Raw genomic sequence first — 19651 nt, 5'->3', positions numbered from 1 at the left:
CTCTCTATTTCTGAATTGAGAAAGCTCCTCGGATGAGAAGCGAAACGTCTTCAGCTACAGAATAGAAGTCCAGTTGTTTTTGTTTTTTAACCTTTTTTTTTTTTTTTTTTGAAGAGAGGAAAGTAGTTAAAATCTCTCTTCTTCTTTCTTTTCATTTAATCTATAATATTTTCTCCAATTAATAGAAAACAATAAAAGCGAGATAGAAAAACCAAGACATTTGTTTTTATTTCTGTTTTAATAACACATTGGAGTGATGAAACTTTCAGTCCGGTCGAGTAAAATTTACACCTGTTATTAAATTATTACCATAGGTCTCATAATTGTTCAGACAGCTGAAGAACAAGGTCTCATCTGCCTTCTGATGTTATTCTTCTGGTGACTCAGACGTTTTAGCTATTTCTTCCTCGATAAACTTCAGTAAGCAGGCAACACAATGGTGTGATTCAGCTCAGTAACTCCTAAAGGTTTTTCTCTTCACTTCATGTTATCTTTTAAGCTCTCCCCAGAAGGTAATGACCTCCATTGTGTTATAAAGTTTACTTCTCTCTATTCAGTCTCACCGTAACAAAGCGAAATAAAGTTCCTGCAGTGAGTTATGGCCCTGGACCAGCTCAGAGATTTTGTGAAAATATACTCCTTTATGTCTTGTTATCGGCTGCTTTCTCGTCGTTTGGAGACGTCCATCCTGGCAGCTGCCATAGTCATAATGCTTCAGTTAATTCAAACTCTCATGAAAGAAGCTGCAACAAATAACAGATCAGTTTTACATATCAGAACTTCTAAAGTAATGGAAAGAAAGTTCTGGCTGATGCTTTCAATAACTGCTTAATTCATCTGCCGTCCAAATATTAAACTCGGTTCACTTTTAAGTTTTCCCTCGTTTGTCTGTGCCTCTCGAAGACAACAACAGGAAAAAACTGTTTATTTTCCAGCCATCACAGGGAAGAACATGAATAAATATCATGCTGATCTCATAAATTAAACAGTATTAAAGTTGTTTCATAACTTTCAGATCCAGCTTCACGTTGGTGTACGTATTTGCATATTTCATCTCCCGATGTTGTTTGTTTTCAGTCATTACTACCTTGATCTCGGCTGATTTATTCACTGAATACAGCTGAGCTGAGTGGCGTATTGTTATGTAGAACTTCAGTTCCAGTTGTTGCAAATGACATCTTTCCCCTCCAACTAAAATTTGGAATCTGTATTTAAAGTTTAATTTTTAAAAAAGTTTGTAAATACAAGTCAGTGACCTGATGTACAAAATGTAACTTTTTTTTAGCTCATTATTGTTCAGTTCATGAGGAAAAAACTGGTTAAAGCAATTCCTGTTTTATTTCTGTAGAGCGGAGGCCGTGACGCTAAACGATTGTCTGCAGCTCTCCTACCTGCCTTCCAAAAGGAACCACATGCTGCTGCTTTATCCCAGGGAGATTTTAATCCTGGACCTGGAGCTCAGCCAGACAGTCGGCGTGGTGGCCATTGAGCGCTCTGGGGTGCCCTTCATCCAGGTAAGAGGCACTGCATCTGTAACCTCTGAGAACGATGCCAGAATAAATCATTGAAGGAGTCACGAACCTTGAGAGGAAACCTTTATTTGGAATTTTTGATGTTTAACTTCTTTCCCATATCAACCCTTATCATATAGTTCCCTATAGGAGGGGGGATAAGAGTAAGTGACATTTATTTATTAGTTGAAACAGAACTGACAAGGCTGGTGTTCCTGTCCCTCTTTTAAAAGCTCTTTAAGTTGTATAAATATATTCTTTTATTATCTTAAAGCAGACATATTCTGGCGCTTCAGGTGTCAAGGCTCAATCTCAGATAATACCATGCCAGATTTGAAGTCCGTATCTGTAAAGCTGACTGAGTTATGGCTCCCTTTGTGTTTTGTAAGGTCAGTTGGCTGTGGCAGCCATCTTCAACCATCTTTGGGGGTCAACCTTTGGGATTATCCCAAAGGTTAACGAGCCTTACATCCAGTGATTACTTTCTGGAATCCAGGAATGGTTTGAATTTTGCAAGGAAGACTTTAAACAGATTGGTTGCTCTTTTTTTTTTACACTGAGGGATCTGGGAAAGAGATGGTGTAGATTTATGGAAGTCAGCTCATCACCTTCAAAATTACTCTGGCTTTCTGAAAGCTACCGTTTACCTGATGTTGTTACAAAAAGGAGGAGCTCAACAGTCTCTGTGAGAAAACTCAGGTGTCTGAGACTCATAAGGACATTTAGACGTTGTTCTTTATTTCCATAAGGAAGAAATTATTGACAGACAAGAAGGTCAGAGAATGGACTTTTCTTGCTAATTAATGCTGTCAATAAACTCTAAGTAATTTGGTGGCTGTGATAACTGATTCCCACACCGCTGTCTTGTAGTCATGTTTATTTGGAGAGGTGGTCATTTTGTTTTAACATCGATCATTTTATCAAGCTCTTTGTCGCAGTTTGTGCTGTATTTATTTTAAACCTAAATGGACCTCTAATGACTGCTTTCTCTAACAAAACGTGTCATTTTTTAATAGGTGACTGTTCTAATCACTGCTTACTGAGCAGGGTTCTGATGTGTCGTGTGTGTGTGTGTGTGTGTGTGTGTGTTTGTGTGTTGTCATCCTGTGTCAGCCATTGTTTAGCTGGTTTAATGTTCTGGTCTGTTGTTGCCAAATGGCATTTGAGTGCCGTGGTATGATTACTGGTCAGATACATCTGTGTTTTCTCCCACACATAAGCTACATCGCTTGTTTTTGTAATTATGTTCACACTCTAGCCTGTTTTCAAATTGCACTGCCACACTGCACTTTGTTCTTTGTTCTGGAGCTAGATTGGTTAAAAGTCACTTCTGCTGTTGGATTATGTGAGAGAGAAGTAGTAACTTTTGTTATTTTATCCTGATGAGGGAACAAGGATCAGAGGGCCACAGCCTGTGAGTCACTCCAGTGTTGAATTAAACATTAATATAGTGACTGAAGGAGGATATCAAAATATCACAATATACAGAGCGGATAAATTTGTCAGTACCCTTGGACCCATTGAAACAATGATTAATTTTGCAAGAAAGAATTCTCTAATGTGTATCTACATACGTTTTAGTATCTGATAGAGTAACCAAATAATTGTGAAAAGAAATGATTTATTGTTTATTTTACAAAGATTTGCCGGTACCCTTAAAGAGAGAATTAGTCTTTGACCTTAATTTATATCACAAGAGCCTTCAAACTTTTCATCACACATTCAGCCCATTTAAAGGGAGCAAACAGACACTGGGTGGTTTGGTTTGGTTCTGTTCACCAAACTGAGCATGCAGCAGAGAAAGCAAAGGTGAGAGCTGTCTGAGGAGCTCAGAAAAAAGATTAGACATCTCCATGTTCAAGGTAAAGGCTACAAGACCATCTCCAAGCAGTTTCATGTTCCTTTGACCTCAGCTGACATTATTAATTTGTGGGACTGTAGCCAACCTCCCGGGACATAAACACAGGAGGGAATACGACCCCAGCTTGATCAGACAGATAGAAAAAGAGGCACCTAATCCAAAACCATTCGAGCTGAACTTCAAGGTCAAGGTTTCTGATCGCACCATCCATCACATTTTGAATCATAATGGGCTCCAAGGAAGAACACCCAGGAAGCTCTACTATCGACAGAAAAACAAAACCCCAAATTTCTGTGAGAGGTTTAAGGGACGGATGAGACAAAACTGGACCTTTTTGGCTCCAGTCACATCAGTTGTGCTTTTGATTATTGTAAAGGGATGCAAACATATTTATCTGTCTGTATATTGTACCAAGAGGCAGTCTGCGTGTCCAGGGCCCTGCCCTTGCCTGCCACCTGGCTTACATCACACTCGACTTTGATGCCTCTCCTCACAGGTGATGGGTCTATGGGGAAGTAGCTTCCTGTAGTTTTTTCAAGCTTGGTTTCGATGTGCCACAGGAGCCGAGCCTCAACTACCAGATGCTCACCAGCAAGCTTTCCCCAGGCCTGGCTCCAGAAAGGTGCCCTGGTTTCCCTAATCAGGGCGAGGTGCCTGTTTAATGTGGTCTTTCTTCATCATTGTGTCCCTCTGGGCTGGATTGAGTCTTTGCTTCCAGTGGAGTAGTTCAGTGTCTGGTAGTCTTGGTCATTAGTGATGGTAGGATGGAGCAGGAAATAAATCGACAGATCAGGGCCTTGTTTGCAGTCATGAAGATGTTGCTCGGGTCTGAGGTGTGGAAGAAGGAGCTGAGTCGAAAGGCAAAGCTTTTGGTTTACTGGTCCGTCCACGCTCCAACCCTCACCTATGGTCATGAGGTATGGATCGTGACTAAAAAAAACGAGACTCCGCAGCTGAAATGGGTTTCCGTAGGGTCTCCAGGCTCTGTCATCCTGGAGGAGCTTGGAGTAGAGCTGCTTTGCCTCAACACTGAAATGAGTCAGCTGAGGTGGTTTGGGTATCCGATAAGGATGCTTCCTGGGTGCCTTCCTGTGGAGCTTTTCAAGGGATGTCCCACTGATGACCCTATGGCAGTTCCAGAACTCCATGGAGGAAATATGTATCCTGACTTGGGAATGCTCCCAGAAGGAGCTGGAGAGTGTCTCCTGGTGATGGGATGTCTGGTTTTTCCTCCTAAACCTACTGCCTCCACAACCTGAACATGCAGAAGATGGATGGGTGGATGATAGATTAGGTGTCATGAAAAAGTCCCTAACTATTGCAGTATTAGTTGAAGAACATATTGCCTGGAAGTGACATTTTATGACAAATCAGAAACGTTTTTTCTTGACGTGATCTTAGTTTAGATGAGATTAATGGCAGCGCTGTTGCTCTGTCTTCGTCTCACATGGCTTTTTTTTTTCCTCAAATGAACTCATTGCCTAACTCTTTTTTTATTGCATTACTTGTGTTAGCTTTACCATAATCTTTTTTTATGGATGATTCCTCCAAGAAGCCAATTCCATCTGCCGTTAATCATCAGGTTCTCTGTTTCTCTTCCTCACTCAGTGGCCACCACATTGTTGTGTCACGACTGCACAGCAAGGCTGGGTACTTTTAAACTACATCAAATTATCTCGCCTTCATATATCTTGTCTGACTTCCAGTTTTTCTTTGTAGTCACAGTCAGTGACAATGTTGACCTTTAGGTGCCAGTTATCACCTTCTAAAGAGTCGAGGTCTAACTGGAACTTGATGAATGCTGTGGGGGTATTTCATAGAGTCACAAAATCAATAAAGAGAGAAAATTTCTTTGTTTACTTTGCTTTCCTTGTGTGTCCAACCGTGGGGAAAAATACCGTTATTGTGGCTTATCTAGATCTTACTGTTTCCCCTCATGTATTTAAGCAATAATATCCTTTTTATGACAATGTTTTCTCATTTTATCCCTAATTATACATAAATGGACCAATACAGAGTATATCCCTACTCAGTTGAACAGTTCAGCATGTGGGAAATTACATTCTGCTTATTATATTGTTGATTTTTTTATGAACTATGGCTTCTTTGCGTTGTGAAGGATCTTGTTTTAATAAATGTTTTCATCGTTTGAAAACACAAAAAGTGGAAAATGTGACCAAGAGCTGAAGCAGAGGGGCATTACTCAGCCTCTCAGTCTGTCCAGTCACACCTCCCTTCTTTAAGCATTATAAAGTGCTTGTCACAGCATCCAATTTGCATGACTGATGAAACAGTTTAGCAGAAGTCCACTCCGATGTGTAGAGGCTTTGCAGTCCAATTTGGCTCGAACACAAAGTGCAGTTGCCAGTTTATCATGTACAACGCCTATAAGCAGTGTGCTGTACCTCTCATGCTGAGTGTATTGAAACTAAATATAAGATTTTTTTTTTTGTTTTAACTTGGTCTTTAAACTGGGTGAGGTTGTTAAACTGAATATGAAATAAAAGATAATTGGGGTTTAGGTGCTGTCACATAGTTCTGTTTTTGGTTTAACAAATCCAATTAGAGGCAAAAAATGTGACAGGATCCTTAAGATTGTTGTTTTTTTTTTACTTTTTTCAGGTATTTTTACTTGGCATTTATACTTATTATAAATCTGCAGTTTCTGCCCTCATTTTATTAATAATACAAATTAAAAATAAGAGCTTCCACTCTGTTGCTTTTTAAATAAACCCGCTCCTTCTCAGGCTGGCATTAGAGCTTTTTTGCGATTTAGCATTACTTTTGAATACATTTACGAATAAAACAATTTTTGTACAAACTTTGTTTCGTTCTGAAACAAATAGATTGACAAGTTGTCTTTAAATAGAAGCAGGGTTTTAAATTACATTTTCTAAAGTGAGTAATCTAAATAGGATTTATGTATTTATTTTTTAGACTCATTTAAGGACATGAGTAAGACAAGAGTAGAGATTCTAGCTAGTTAATGCTAAAAAATAACTAGTAAACAGTCAATTATTAGGGGGTGATGGTTAAATTGTATGTCCAGAAAATCAAACTCCCACTTTGTACCCAAACATTATCATTTTGTCTCCATCCTGGAGCCATTTTAGGTTTATAGGCAACTAGTCAGTAACATGATTATATAAAAAAACAAACAAAAAAACATTCTAGGCTGAGGAGGTGTCTACAGTTTTGTGGAAGGCAACGTGAGCTTTTTCAGGAAACATTTCCACAGTAAAAATGCAAAGAATGTTTGGCTTGTATCAACTACGGTAAATCGAAGGAGCTTCAGGCTGAAAAACATTATTGAGTTACACTGCAGTACAAACAGATGTGAATCTTCAGGCAAAACCGTCCTGTAAGCTCAAGACCAAATCCAGCTACTTATCTGAACAAAAATATGTGCTAATTTGAGGAGTAGAAGTTTAAACTTAAAGTGATTTAGTAATAAAAAAGATAATTTATAAGTATTCTGGGATCCTAAACTCTTATGGTACAGACTAAAGTAAAGTGTAAAACTTTCTTCTTCTTTCGGCTGCTCTCTTTAGGTGTCTCCACTATGGATCATCTGTCTCCATCTCACCCTGTCCCAGCATCCTCCCCTGTCCCAGCATCCTCCTCTGTCCCAGCATCCTTCTTTGTCCCAGCGTCCTCTTCTGTCACACCGACTCTCTGCAGATCCTCCTTCACTACATCCATGATCCTCCTCTGTGGTTTTTCTCTTCCCCTCCTCCCTTCAGCTTCATATCCAACAGCCTTTGTCAAATTTGTCCACTGTCCCTCCTCTGCACATGTTCAAACCACCTCAGCCTTGTTTCTGATGTACAGTTCTCATTTTTAATCCTGTCCATTTTGGTGACTCTCAACGGAAATCTTAACACCTCCAGCTCCGCCTCCTGTCTCTTTGTTTGAGACATTGACTCCAAACCATACATCATCGCAGCTCTCGCTTCCACCCCTTTCACTCCTGCAGCTGTCCTTCTGTCACAAATCCTCTTTGACACTTGTCTCCATCCTCTTTGACACTTGTCTCCCACCACTCTTCCCTGCCTGCTCTCTTCTTCTGCTCTCTTGTGTTTCTTTGGATGGATGACCCCAGATACTTGAACCCATCTACCTTCAGTACCTCCACTCCTTCCAGCTTCACTGTTGCACCTGTCTCCCTCTCATTCACTCATGGATGTCGTGTTCTTGAGGCCAAAGATCCAAGAGACCATCTGGTTTAATATCACTGAATGGTTCAGAATTTAGCAGCTGTGATCATCTTTAGTCTTATTCCATAGTTCAACTTCAAGGTCGTCTTTGACCAACAACTCAAATTTGAGATGTGTTTAAAGTCAGTAGTTCAGTCCAATTACTTCCACTTGAGAAACATTGCCAAAATAAGAATTAAAAACTCTAATTCATGCTTTTTTGTGGTCACATTTAGACTACTATAACTCCCTCTACTCCTTTACAAACCAAAACTCTTTTTCTCGTCTACAGTTAGTCCAAAAGTCAACTGCTAGACTTCTCACCAAGACCTTGTCTTGCTCTCATGTCACCCCTGTGTTCATCTCTTTTCACTGTAAAATTCAGGGTTCAATTGAAACTCTTCCTTTTAGTCCATGAAGCATTAAAAATCGGACTCCTGCTCCCATCAGTGAACTCTTAGCACCTTACACTTCATTTAGATCCTCTGATCAGGTCTTCTTATTTGTTTTCGTTTTAGGAGACGGGGGACCGTGGGTTTTCTGTCCAGAGTCCCAGACTGTGGTCTAGTCTTTATCTAGAATCTCTATAGTGCTTTAAATCGCAACCGAAAACTCTTTGCAAGATGCTTTTGTGTTCAATACTTCATTATTTGGTCTATCTTTGCTTTTTTGCTTAATGAGATTTTTAGGATTGCTCATTTTTATGTTTTTATTGTATTTTATTTGATGTAAAGCCCTTTGTAAGTTTGTTTTTTTAAATCTGCTCTATAAATAAAGACTTACCTTTTCTATGGCAAACTGTAGGTAACTTGCATGTCCACAAGGCAGCATGGATATTAAGTAATATTACCCGATCACACATTCCCTCTGGCGTTTTGTGTTCAGGTTATTCCCTGCGCCCAGCGAGATGCCCTCTACTGTCTCCATGAAAATGGCTGCATCACGCTCCGAGTGTGCCGCGCCACGTCAGCTCCAGAGGAAGCAGCAGGTATGAAAATGGGAACGCACCTTCTCGCATTAAGCTCATGCCTGTTGTTTTCTACTCTCAAATTAGTCAAGCTCTAGTGTGCCATCTCCCATTCATCAGCTGTTCAACCAGAACTGCACAGCTTTCTGCTTCTATAGCCTTTGTCTGTGCTTCACTGGGCATTTATCCCTTTTCTGTCTTATTTATCTTTGACTTAGTCTTTGAGGCTCCTGGGAGTTCTGTGACTCTTTTTTTCTTGTGTTAATGTTCCTCTCCTTGTAATCTCCTTCACACACATCTCTCCCAGCTCATGTTCTTTTATCTCGACACGTCCTTTTGTGTCTCTTCCCCACTCATTCACTTTTACATTTCCTCTTCTTCTTCTCCTCCTTCCTCTTTTCTCTCACTCGTTCTGTAATAATCCGCTGCTCTTTCAGACCCAGAACAGAATGTCCAGGAACTCGTCTATGACCTGCGCTCCCAGTGCGACGCCATTCGAGTCACCAAGACAGTGCGGCCGTACCGTATGCTTATTTGCCCTGTGAATGAAAACAAAGCTGCGCTGATGGTCAGTGATGGCAGAGTGATGCTCTGGGAGCTGAAAGCCCACACTGGACGAGCTGCTGCCAATCCGAGGTACAGAAACGCACACAGAGAGCAAAACTGAAACCTTTCTGCAGGATGAGTTATCAGTTAAATGCTTTGACTACTCCAGAAGGTGTTCTTAACGAGGTAAAATCTTAAATTTAGCCTTTTATAGGTGCAGACAGTGTGGCTAGTGTTGATGAAGTCTGCTATCCGTTAACGACACACCCACTTGCTGCTGTTGAACACACAGTTAGTTAAAAAAATCAAAATTATTACTTAGGGACGTCCCATTCAAGACCTTTTGTCCCCAATACCAGTCACTCATTTCAGATTAAGTATCGACTGATACTGCTTTACAGCACAAACTTGCAGATTAACTATCATAAAATGATTAAAATTAGAGATGGACAGACTAATAAGCCGACTGACTTTATCAGCAAATATTTGCTGCTTCTTAAAAAATCGTCACTCTGCCACGAAGCTGCAGTAGCAGCTGCTACAACCAGCTCTCTGTGGTCTACAATTTAGTTTTTTTAACAGTCCTCTTCTATTCTATTATTTTTACATGTACATGGTCCTCTAAATGTTGTTAAATACATTGTTATTTATGTTAAGCAATTATCTTATATTTTTATTTAATTGAAAATGCATATTTGCTGGAAACAATGGATGACCAGGTACCAGGTATAAACGGCAGAAAATGGATAAATAACTTAATAAATGGGACCTGGATTTAATATTTCAGATCAGCTTGGCACTTCTTTCTGATTAGTTAGATCATTTCATTCTAGCAGGAAATACAGTTCTCATAAAAAATAGTTTTGTCTCCTTACTTAATAAAAAAATGTTTTTGTTACAGTCCTATTCAGATTTATTACTTTAAAATTTCACAAAACATATTTTAGGCCACCTTATATTAATATTTTTTAAATTATTATTATTATTTTTCCTGAGATAGCTGAGTTTGGCTTACAATACAAAATGAAGTTTAGTTTTTTTTGTTTGTGTCAAAAAGCACCAGAAATGTTTTTATTTTTTGTTGCATCAGTCAAGAATTTATTTATTTCTTCCTGAGGATCCTCTTTGCTATTTATTAAGCAGCATCTAATCAAACCCAGAACCAAACATGCATAACATCCTGTAAGAATATTGCTTTAGCCGTGTGTTTTGGTAATTTATTAAAAAGCAGATTACATTCATCATTTCTGTAAGCAATATTCATTTATTACTCCCCACTCACTTGGTTGCAGCAACAGATATGTACCTTGCAAAGGAAATAATTTTGATTAATGTTCTTGTCTCCGCCGCTGTGCCAGTTCGGGTCTGTTGCCTCTCTACTCCCCCGTGGCGTTTTGTGGAGCTCCTCTGGGTCCAAACCAGAAAAGGATTCCAGATCTCTGTCTGAACAGCATGATTGGTACGACTGCACACGTCCCGGTTCTTAACATTCATGTCTAAAGAAAAGTGATTTTTTTAAGTTTTAAAGCAAAAAATTAGGTAGGATATAATCCATTTCTCGCCATTTTTTGGTGAAATTTTAAAAAGTGAAGGACAGTTCTGTTTGTGTGTGTCAGAACCTGCGTCAGGTCTTCCTACATTTTATTTTTTTATTTATTTTGGCCTCGGGGCTCTCTTTGAGTTTCTGCTTTAATGTGTGACTGCTGGCTTCTCCATTGTGCACCGCACAGACAAACATGGTTCCCCAGTCTCAGTCCTCTCTTTCTTTAATTTACTTACTGCTCCATTTGATCTTTTTGTTACTTCCTGCTGTGTGTCTGTAAACTACTGGACAAATGGTAATGAAACTTGCAGAGATTAATCGTTGGATGAACATCTAAACTGGTTGTCTTTTGACGTCGGCCTTCTTTAAGATGGCTGCCACATTAGTAAACACCATGATGGCTCTAACTCAGCCAGCTCTGCAGACACTGAACTAAAATTTCATTTGAGAGTCATCCTGGACACATACATGAGCATGAAGTTGTTTTTGTTGTCTGACACAGTTGTTTCCTGTCTGCGTTTGTTATCCAATCTGTCTGATCTTAAACTGCTACTAAAATAAGGTAGGAAAAAGACAACTCCAGCAGTTCTCCCCTCTTAAATCCACTTCAGAACCACTATTGATTTTATTTTTTCCCCTACAAATATCTTGGTTTTGTACCTGATGAAAGTTTAAAAAAAAACAGGGTTTCTGTACAGAAACAAATTGTTTTTCATGTAACGTGAAGAAATGACTTGTTTCTGCCACCTTTTTACATCTTTTTGACTACGACGTCCTTCTTTATGTGAGCGCACCTGTTACCTTTAAGAATGTAGGACGCTGTTTACCTCGGATGTAAACTCCTCATTCACCACTTCGCTCTGTGTTCTCAGGTTAACGGACTATCATTGTCCACACATGGACTTTACAAATCAGTCCATGGCCTTTTAGCAACTTATTTATCTTCCTAATCATTTGTCACCTTGACCTTGCCCTTGGTGTGTGCTGAACTGGGGAAAAAAGGCGTTCGCCATCTCTTAGTAATCAAATTTCTTGACTGAAGAAGTCAGATTCTTGCAGACAAATTCATCATTGCTTAAGGGAAACCTTCTACCGGGAGAATTTAATTTTCTTTCAGTATAGGTTTTCTGTGCTGGATGTGGGATTATGTTCCACTCCTGGTTTATTTGGACCTCAAAGACAATATTTGATGTAGTCACATAAAGTCAGGTGCAACATTTAATGAAAACCAAATGGATTTTTTGAATCACTGTGTTGGAATGTTAATGTTGTTGCGTCCTCCTGTAATGTGCAATAACTCTGCTGCAAAAGGTGCTGATTTCCATTTAAATTGCGAACACTGCTAACAGTGTTATGCAAAGCTGCAAGGCCAATAAAGTTTAAGCTTTTGTTTATGTTTCTATTAACCTTTTTTTAAATCCGGAGAAAACTCGGGTTCATATCTATGGATGGAAAAAGGTTACAATTATGACTCTGAGGTGGTAATTTAGAGAAAATTGCAAAAAATAGATACAGTATAATTGAATTTAATCTGTTCATACTTGTATTTTTCAGTATTATAATTAAAATTGTTTTAGTTGAAAACTTTACCACAGATAAATACAACCCCGTCTGTTTTTTATGATGCTTTCCCGCACTGCAAAAACTTTTTCTCTTCCACTAAAGCAGTGATTCTCAATCTTTTTCTTCATCTCTTTTCTTGCAAATATTTTTGAATGACAGAATAATTTCATAATTTATGATTTATTTATTTATTTGTAATATAGTCCAGATTTTTTTCTATAAAAACTAACATCCTCAAGATGTCAGGATATCGGAAGCAGCTTGTGTCGAGTTTTTGTTCTTACCAAGACAAGGAGCTGAGGATTCTGATACGGTTATTTAAAACTCTGTGTTTGGTCTGTCTGAGTTAAACGATTCAGAACGTTTCTCCTTTCATTCTGAATCAGATGTCAGGCAGATGACTTCATCACAGATGAAGTATTGTGTGTTTTCTGTGATTCAAATTTCAAAAGAACTCATGTAAACACCAGTAAAACAGAATTTCATTACTTCCAAAGCGAGTCGCTTAAAGACGCAGGTGCAGAATCTCCAGAACGTTCTGACATTTTTTATGTTCGCCCTTCAGTTTGCAGAAAGTGACGTCTGCAGGGAATGGTCTTTTACTGAAAACAAATACATCAGTCTGTATATTTATTTCTTGTTTTTTCATTTGTGAGGGAGTCTCCAGAATGTCTCACGACATTTGTGATGCTTCTCAGTTTCCTCACGTGAGATGCAGAGGCAGCCAGTCCTGTTGCTTTAGATTTGAACATTTGTGCAACAGATTTGCTCTCAAAACAGTCCCAGAGTTACGGAACCCATCTGAAATTTGTTGTAGGCGTCTCAAAAGTGCTACAGAAGTGCACAGGAAGTCTCATCTGACCAAACATTCAAGCCTGTTGTTCAGGTTTAAAAACCCCACTGATGATGAATAATGACTATGAAAAAACTAGTCTTAGTCTGTTTTATTTCAGAAGTGTACTCCATCAGATTAAATCATAAATGTGGGGGCAGCTGACGAAGTGGGTGGAGGTGGGAATCTATAAATAGTGTGCGTGACCAAGAATATGGTTTTACGAGTCATGCACACAAAATTAGGCCGCAGTTTTCAAAAACCAATTGTTCTAAACATGGACAGACAGCTCAGTGGTCCCCTGGTGGCAAACACTCAGAATTCAGTAAGTCTGCAACAGAAAATCCACCTATCTTTATGCAGTTTTGAGTCATTGCATCCCAGTGAGATGCTACCTTAGGACCCACTGAACTAAAGTACAGCTTTGCATTCGATCCGATCAGCCTGGTGGGTTAGGATATAATTCATTCAAGTGCTAATTACTTTGAATTCTAAGAAAAAGAATGATATCAACATGAGTCCAAGAGTACAAATTTTTTCCCAGTTCTTATTAAAAAACCCAACACACCTTCATAAAAGTGGGACACTATACGTCCTGCTGGTGAAGTATAACCAGAGCCGATGTTGGGTTGTGATTTATTGGTTTGTGTCGTGACCTTTAGCTTGTTGGCTTTTATATCTTGCTTCGGTTCAAATACTTGTGCAGATTATGGATACATAACAAAAGCATTTTTTTCTAGTCTCTGAAAACATTTGCAAAGTCAGACTGTGTCCCACACAAACAACAACAACAGCTTAAATCACCGCAGAACAATTTGAATTGTGCCATTAGACTAAAGCAATCATGCAAGCGTTATTTTTCCATTGATGACTGTTTCAGCAGCCAGGAATAATGTGTTGTTGAGTCGGATTGTTTTGACTCATAACTGTGTTTAGTCCGATGCTGTTTCATTCATCAACACACACCCATTAGTGAAGAATTAGCATCAGAGACTGTAAACAGAAATCTGATACATCAGATCAAATGCATGTTTCTGTAACAGGGTAAATGCAGACTGTAATTTTTATTTCCTTGTGAATCCCTCTGGGTTGAAAGGTAGGAAACTGTTCTCCTTCTGGCAGCGCAAAGTGAGAAAAGGAAAGGCAAAAATCATGTATTGTATTATATCTTTTGTATGTGTTCTTTATGGTTTATCTAGGTCAAACCTTGATTGCTGGTGAGCCTCTTCCTCTGGCATCCAACCAGCAGGAGGTCCAGTTGAAGTTCCTGCTCACTGGCCTTCTGTCCGGTCTGCCGCTGCCCCCGTTTGCCATCCGCATGTGTCCACCTCTCACCACTAAAAACATTAACCATTACCAACCTCTTCTGGCCATAGGTGAGTGATCATTCACTGCTGACATCCTTGTACTGATGTGAACACATTTGTTTGTACCCACAAAGGTCACTGAAATAACTTGAAACTGACAAAAGTAGTAAAAATTGTTATTTAAAAAACCCATGATTTGGCCTTTACAAAACAGATGGTACTCTGAAAAAGATTGAAAGTAATTATTGCAGGGACATGTCAAACGAAGGTATCTTCAATCCAGCCCTGTGACTAATTTTCACCCTTTAAATAGATTTAAAGGGCGAAAGGTAGTTACAGGGCTGTTTGGTATCAGGGTGTGTACCACACTGAACATGGACCCCAGAAAGCTGAGGACAGAGTTATCTCAGGAGCTCAGAGACAAATGATTGAGCAGCATGTTGAAGGTAAAGACTATAAGACCGTCTCCAAGCAGCTGGATATTCCTGTGACTCCAGAAGGTTCAGGTCCAAACTGGAGACAACCTCCCAGGACGTGTCCACAAGAGGACAACTGATGACAAATTGAAACGATAGATGATACGAATGGTAACCAAAGAGATCAGAACAACTTCCAAAGAGATTAGAGGTGAACTCCAAGGTCAAAGGTCATCAGTGTCAGATCGCACAGCAAAGAAATGGACTGTATGAAAACTCAATTTTTTTAAATGTTCTTTTTCTTCTATTGTTCACTGAGGAAAAGGTCTGAAAGAGACCCGGTGTTTTCTTCTGTTCTACTACAGCAGCGTTTCAACAAAAACATTTGTTTTTGTCCAATGTTCAGCGGGTCCCATTGCTCAGTAAACCCTTTACCGCTGATAGATTGTTTGTCCTAGCCTTTAAAGAACCACGGAACAAAAGCTCTTGGATTTGACCAAACCGCAGAGGAACAGAGTTACTGTTTGCTCGAGGCTTTTTTTTAAAGCTTGAGAAAGGTAGCCAGGGGAATGAAAGGCAATTATTGTTCAATTGTGCATTTGCAGCTACTGCGACCACAGTTTATTGACGCCGTTCGGGTCGAAGTCGTTGTCTCGTTGACCTTCTGAACAGATTGTAGCATCACAAACTGACCCCACTTTGACTGGTTGACACAGCAGTCATGTAAACATAAAAACAAAAAGGAACTCTAATTTCTGAGTGAAATCTTTGTTTTGCTTGTTACTAAAACTAGTTAAAAAGTAATTATGATTATTGTTTTATCTTACTTGTTTAAAGTTATTTTGAAGCTTGTTTTGTTATAAAATACGCTAGATTAAGTGTTTTTTTTTTAGTTTCAAGGTGTTATATCTTGAGCTAAAAACGTCACAGAATCATCTAAAAATACTTTAACCTTTTTCATTTTTGAACAAGAAAAAAAAAATGCACTTGTCATTATGTCTTGATGTTGAAACGGTAACGGTGTGTCAAAGTGTTTCAACCTGCAATCAAATCTGACTGTGCAATCCCAGCAAATGATGCAAAAGGCACAAATCTAATCAAAATCTCAACTTCTTATTACATTCTAGTAAAACGATACAGGGATGCAGTGATGGTTTAGATGTATTGGTTTTAGAACAGCAATTTAGAAAAAATATATATATATATATTTAAAAAGATTATTTTTCTTCACCAATGTTAAATTAGAAAATAATGAGTACAAAAGTGAATTTATGTCCAGGAAGGCATATGCAGTGTTATTGTTTATGTTTTATGTTCATGTTTTCCTACACATGCATGGATTTCTGTGACATTAAAGCCTTTTGTGTGCTGCTCTTCTTCGCCAAATGCAGTAAATCTTCAGTTTAGTTGTCAGGCTGAAAAATAGGCTGCAGTGAGTCCTCTGACGTAGCCCACGTAAATTAATCATACCTCAGAGATACATTGCCTCTTTTAGTCCCACCGACATGCAGATGAATAATAACACCTTCAACCTACACATCTTACAACTGTTTTCGCCGGTTCTCTCTGATATATAAATCATCTTTATCCTGGGATACATTGCTCAGATTTTACAGCAGCTCATTGACTGTAAGAGTTTGAAAGATCTAACCGGCGTAATCACGACTGTTCATGTGTGATTAGCAGGTTTTTACTCAAGAGGATGTGCTTGTTTTCCCAAGTCGAAGGTCGTTTCTACCCTAAAGCGTTCCAAAGAACTGTCTCTTTCTTTCAATCAATATTTAACTGAACCAGACACAGTGGGAGCCCATCATCCTGCACATGATCTGGGGTTGATTCGGCACAGCTGGTGCCCAGTGGTGTCCTGAATCCAGAACTAGAACAGAGTGATTAAGTTTTCTTTGTGCGTATTTTGCCAAGTCCCAATAGTCAGCTTGCATTGTCAAACAGTTAAACAGCGTCTAGCTGCATTAATGAAATGTCTTTTATTCCACTTCCTGTGAATTGGATTCTGGATATTAACTTTTGACGGTCTTCATAATTACATGGGGGATGTAAATGAATTACTTCATCCATATTCAGAGGCGGACACATTTTCCAGGTAACTCAAAAGCTGACTAATGTTTAGTTGGAACGGTCTCTCCAGGCTTGTCAGTGGAGTTGTGAGTAAATAGCAGATAATTCACTGTTTGTCTCTCTGCTCTTTGTGTTTCTCAACATTTCTTCATGCAGTTCAGCCCAAATTTGTTAAATGAATTTTTAGGGATCCAAGTGAATTTTAATTGGTTACATAATTGTGGACCTCTCCTTTTGTTCTGTGTCATTGTTCTGCCCTTATACCTAAAGCCAGTATCTCACTGGGTGTCAGCCTGCACTTACTGTCACACAGACACATTTAAACAATTTTATGATAAATAATTCATATTTATCATAAAATTGGTTTTTGGACCTGGACATTTTGTGTTGTAGCATCAAATGTTTTTTGTCAGAGGAAAGCTCTTGTGTGGGTGTTTAAATACGGCTCTGGTGCTCTAGATTTCATGAAACTAAATTGAAAAAGGGTTTGAGATAGGGTTGAGATGTCAGTGACAATTCTGTGGCTGTTTTAATAGAAAATTTGCCTCACAGATTGTTTAAATATGTTCAAAATTCAAGGTACAAGACTGCAAGGCTGTATGATTCATGCAAGGAAATTAAGAACCCCCTGCAAACATTTTGGAGGCTTCCTTGTGAATGCTCCTCACCAGCTGGTCTCCAGCGAGACACTGCTCTAGGTGTCTTATAATTTCCACTGATGTCAAAGGCTAATGCCATACCAATGATGCAGAGCCACATTTGAGCATTTGCAAACATTGTCAGGTCACAAATACAAGCTGCTTGAATGAGTTTTCTTCTGAAAGTAACTGGACTCAGTTTAAGAGGTTCAGTCATCCAGGAAGAGCCGAATAAAGCCACAGCTTCTCCACATTGAAAGGTTTCAGATGAGGTGGTTCAGGCATCTGATTGGAGGTGCAGACCCAGAACCCACTAGAGGAACTATAAATCCTGTTTGGACTGTCTCAGGATGTCTCAGGATGTCTCAGGATGTCTCAGGATGTCTCAGGATGTCTCTGGATGAGCTAGAGAGTGTCTCTGGGGTAAGGGATGTGTGGGTTTCTCTCAACTTGCTGCCTCAGCAACCTGACCTTGGATAAGTGGTTCAAAATGGATGAATGAATGGATTTAATGGTAAAAAGGACATCTTATCTGGAAGTGTCACCATTTGAATCATTTGGGGCTGGAGATTTATGGCTGTCAGCACCTGATATGTTTTCAACTGAGTGAGTTGAACTTATTTCTTTCTGTTTATGTTGCATAGCATTCCAGGTTTTTGTGAAACCAGGTTAAAGGTAAAAATGTACATTTGTATTGCATTAGAAGTTATTGTTTGCAGTGTCAGTGTAGAATACAAATGACACAAGTTTGCATTAAATCATCAGTTCAGCAAAATGTGACTTTTAGCGTAGAGCAGCTAAAACCCCCTGAAGTCCTTAATGAATGCATGACCATAAATCATCATGATATCCAAACCAAGCTGGTGTGTTTTTTATTTTTTCAAGTAGGGTATAAGTCAGCCTGTCTGACTGTATATATTGGAAATTTTCCTGTAGGTAAACATAAAAATGATTTGTTGTAGATGCTAGTTTAACTTTTTTTTTTCTTCTGCAGTCGAAAAAAATGTGAATAAATCATCACTTTGACAAACTTTCTGAGCTGTTCTGTTCAGAAGCCTGCAGAAATGAGTCAGGTGGTATTTTGGATTGATGACCCTGAAGTGATATTTCCAAACAAATCAAACAGTGTGATGTTCTCAGACTGTGGGTTTGATCTGCAAAGACACAATGCATCAGTGATTCACATCTCCCCGATCGCTGATGAGTCTCAACTTTCTCATGTTCTCACAGTTTTTTGTGCATCATTGTCTTTTTGTCTCCTTTTCTTAGGCACCAGCAATGGGTCTGTCCTGGTCTACAACCTAACCAGTGGTCTTCTGCACAAAGAACTCAGTGTTCATTCCTGTGAAGTCAGGTAAAAGCTTTCTGTTTGGACACATCTGTCCAATAAGATGCAGTTTCCAGGTTAAACAATCGACAACCATGAACCACTCCTAATGACCCCATTAGATGGCTGCCATTTATGTTGAACTTGGCCCAGCTCAGACCAACTGTTAGCTCATCTGTCCAGTCAGAATTGAACCTGCAACTGGTGAGATATTAATTGATGATAACCTTTCCACTGAACCCTACTTCAAAAGGTCTGAAATGTCTCTTTAATGCAGCATAATTAGAACAGAATGTGGGAAACATGAGCCAGTGTCACATACTGTTTGCTCATAAAAGAGGTCCTTGTTAATCCACCACTGTTGTGTGTTGATAATCCACACAGATCAGTGTTTACCTACAGAAAATCAGCCGTGTGCCAACTGTGTCTTTTATTAGAGCACTCTGCTGTGAACAGCAACCCCCCCCAACCCAAGATAAACGTCAGTTAGATGCTGTGACTAACTCCACTGCAGACTGAGCTCCAACTCAGCGACGGATCATGCAGACCACATCTTACACCTCTGTACTTTCATCTGATCTTGTGTGAAAACAACTGCTTAGAGAGTAGTCAGACATGAAAAAAATGACTCTTTTTCTAAAAAGCTTTAAAAAAAAAACTGTTATTTCTTTTTATATATATAACATAGGATCAGTGCCTCCAAATCTGAGGCCATGGTCTTGAGACAGAAAAGGGCAGAGTGCCTTCTCTGGGTCGGGGAAGATGTCCTGCCCCAAGTGGAGGAGTTTAAGTATCTCGGGGTCTTGTTCACGAATGAGGGGAAAATGGAGCGGGAGATCGACAGGCGGATTGGTGCAGCGTCTGCAGT

General features: G+C 39.2%; 1 protein-coding gene across 1 annotated transcript in view; it reads left to right on the top strand.

Annotated features, from left to right (window-relative positions):
* wdr11 (WD repeat domain 11) overlaps nucleotides 1–19651 on the top strand; it is a 62207-nt gene that overhangs the window by 10602 nt on the left and 31954 nt on the right. The window contains exons 6-11 of the mRNA XM_017424298.3: nucleotides 1349–1514; nucleotides 8454–8556; nucleotides 8973–9171; nucleotides 10440–10540; nucleotides 14219–14395; nucleotides 18726–18810. Of these exons, the coding sequence (XP_017279787.1) occupies nucleotides 1349–1514; nucleotides 8454–8556; nucleotides 8973–9171; nucleotides 10440–10540; nucleotides 14219–14395; nucleotides 18726–18810 (831 nt within the window). The remainder of the gene's footprint in view (nucleotides 1–1348; nucleotides 1515–8453; nucleotides 8557–8972; nucleotides 9172–10439; nucleotides 10541–14218; nucleotides 14396–18725; nucleotides 18811–19651) is intronic.

Source organism: Kryptolebias marmoratus, linkage group LG22 (assembly GCF_001649575.2).
Source record: "Kryptolebias marmoratus isolate JLee-2015 linkage group LG22, ASM164957v2, whole genome shotgun sequence".
NCBI classification, from domain to species: domain Eukaryota; kingdom Metazoa; phylum Chordata; class Actinopteri; order Cyprinodontiformes; family Rivulidae; genus Kryptolebias; species Kryptolebias marmoratus.
The sequence above is the reverse complement of the archived record's forward strand: the minus strand, read 5'-3'. Positions and strand labels throughout refer to the sequence as shown.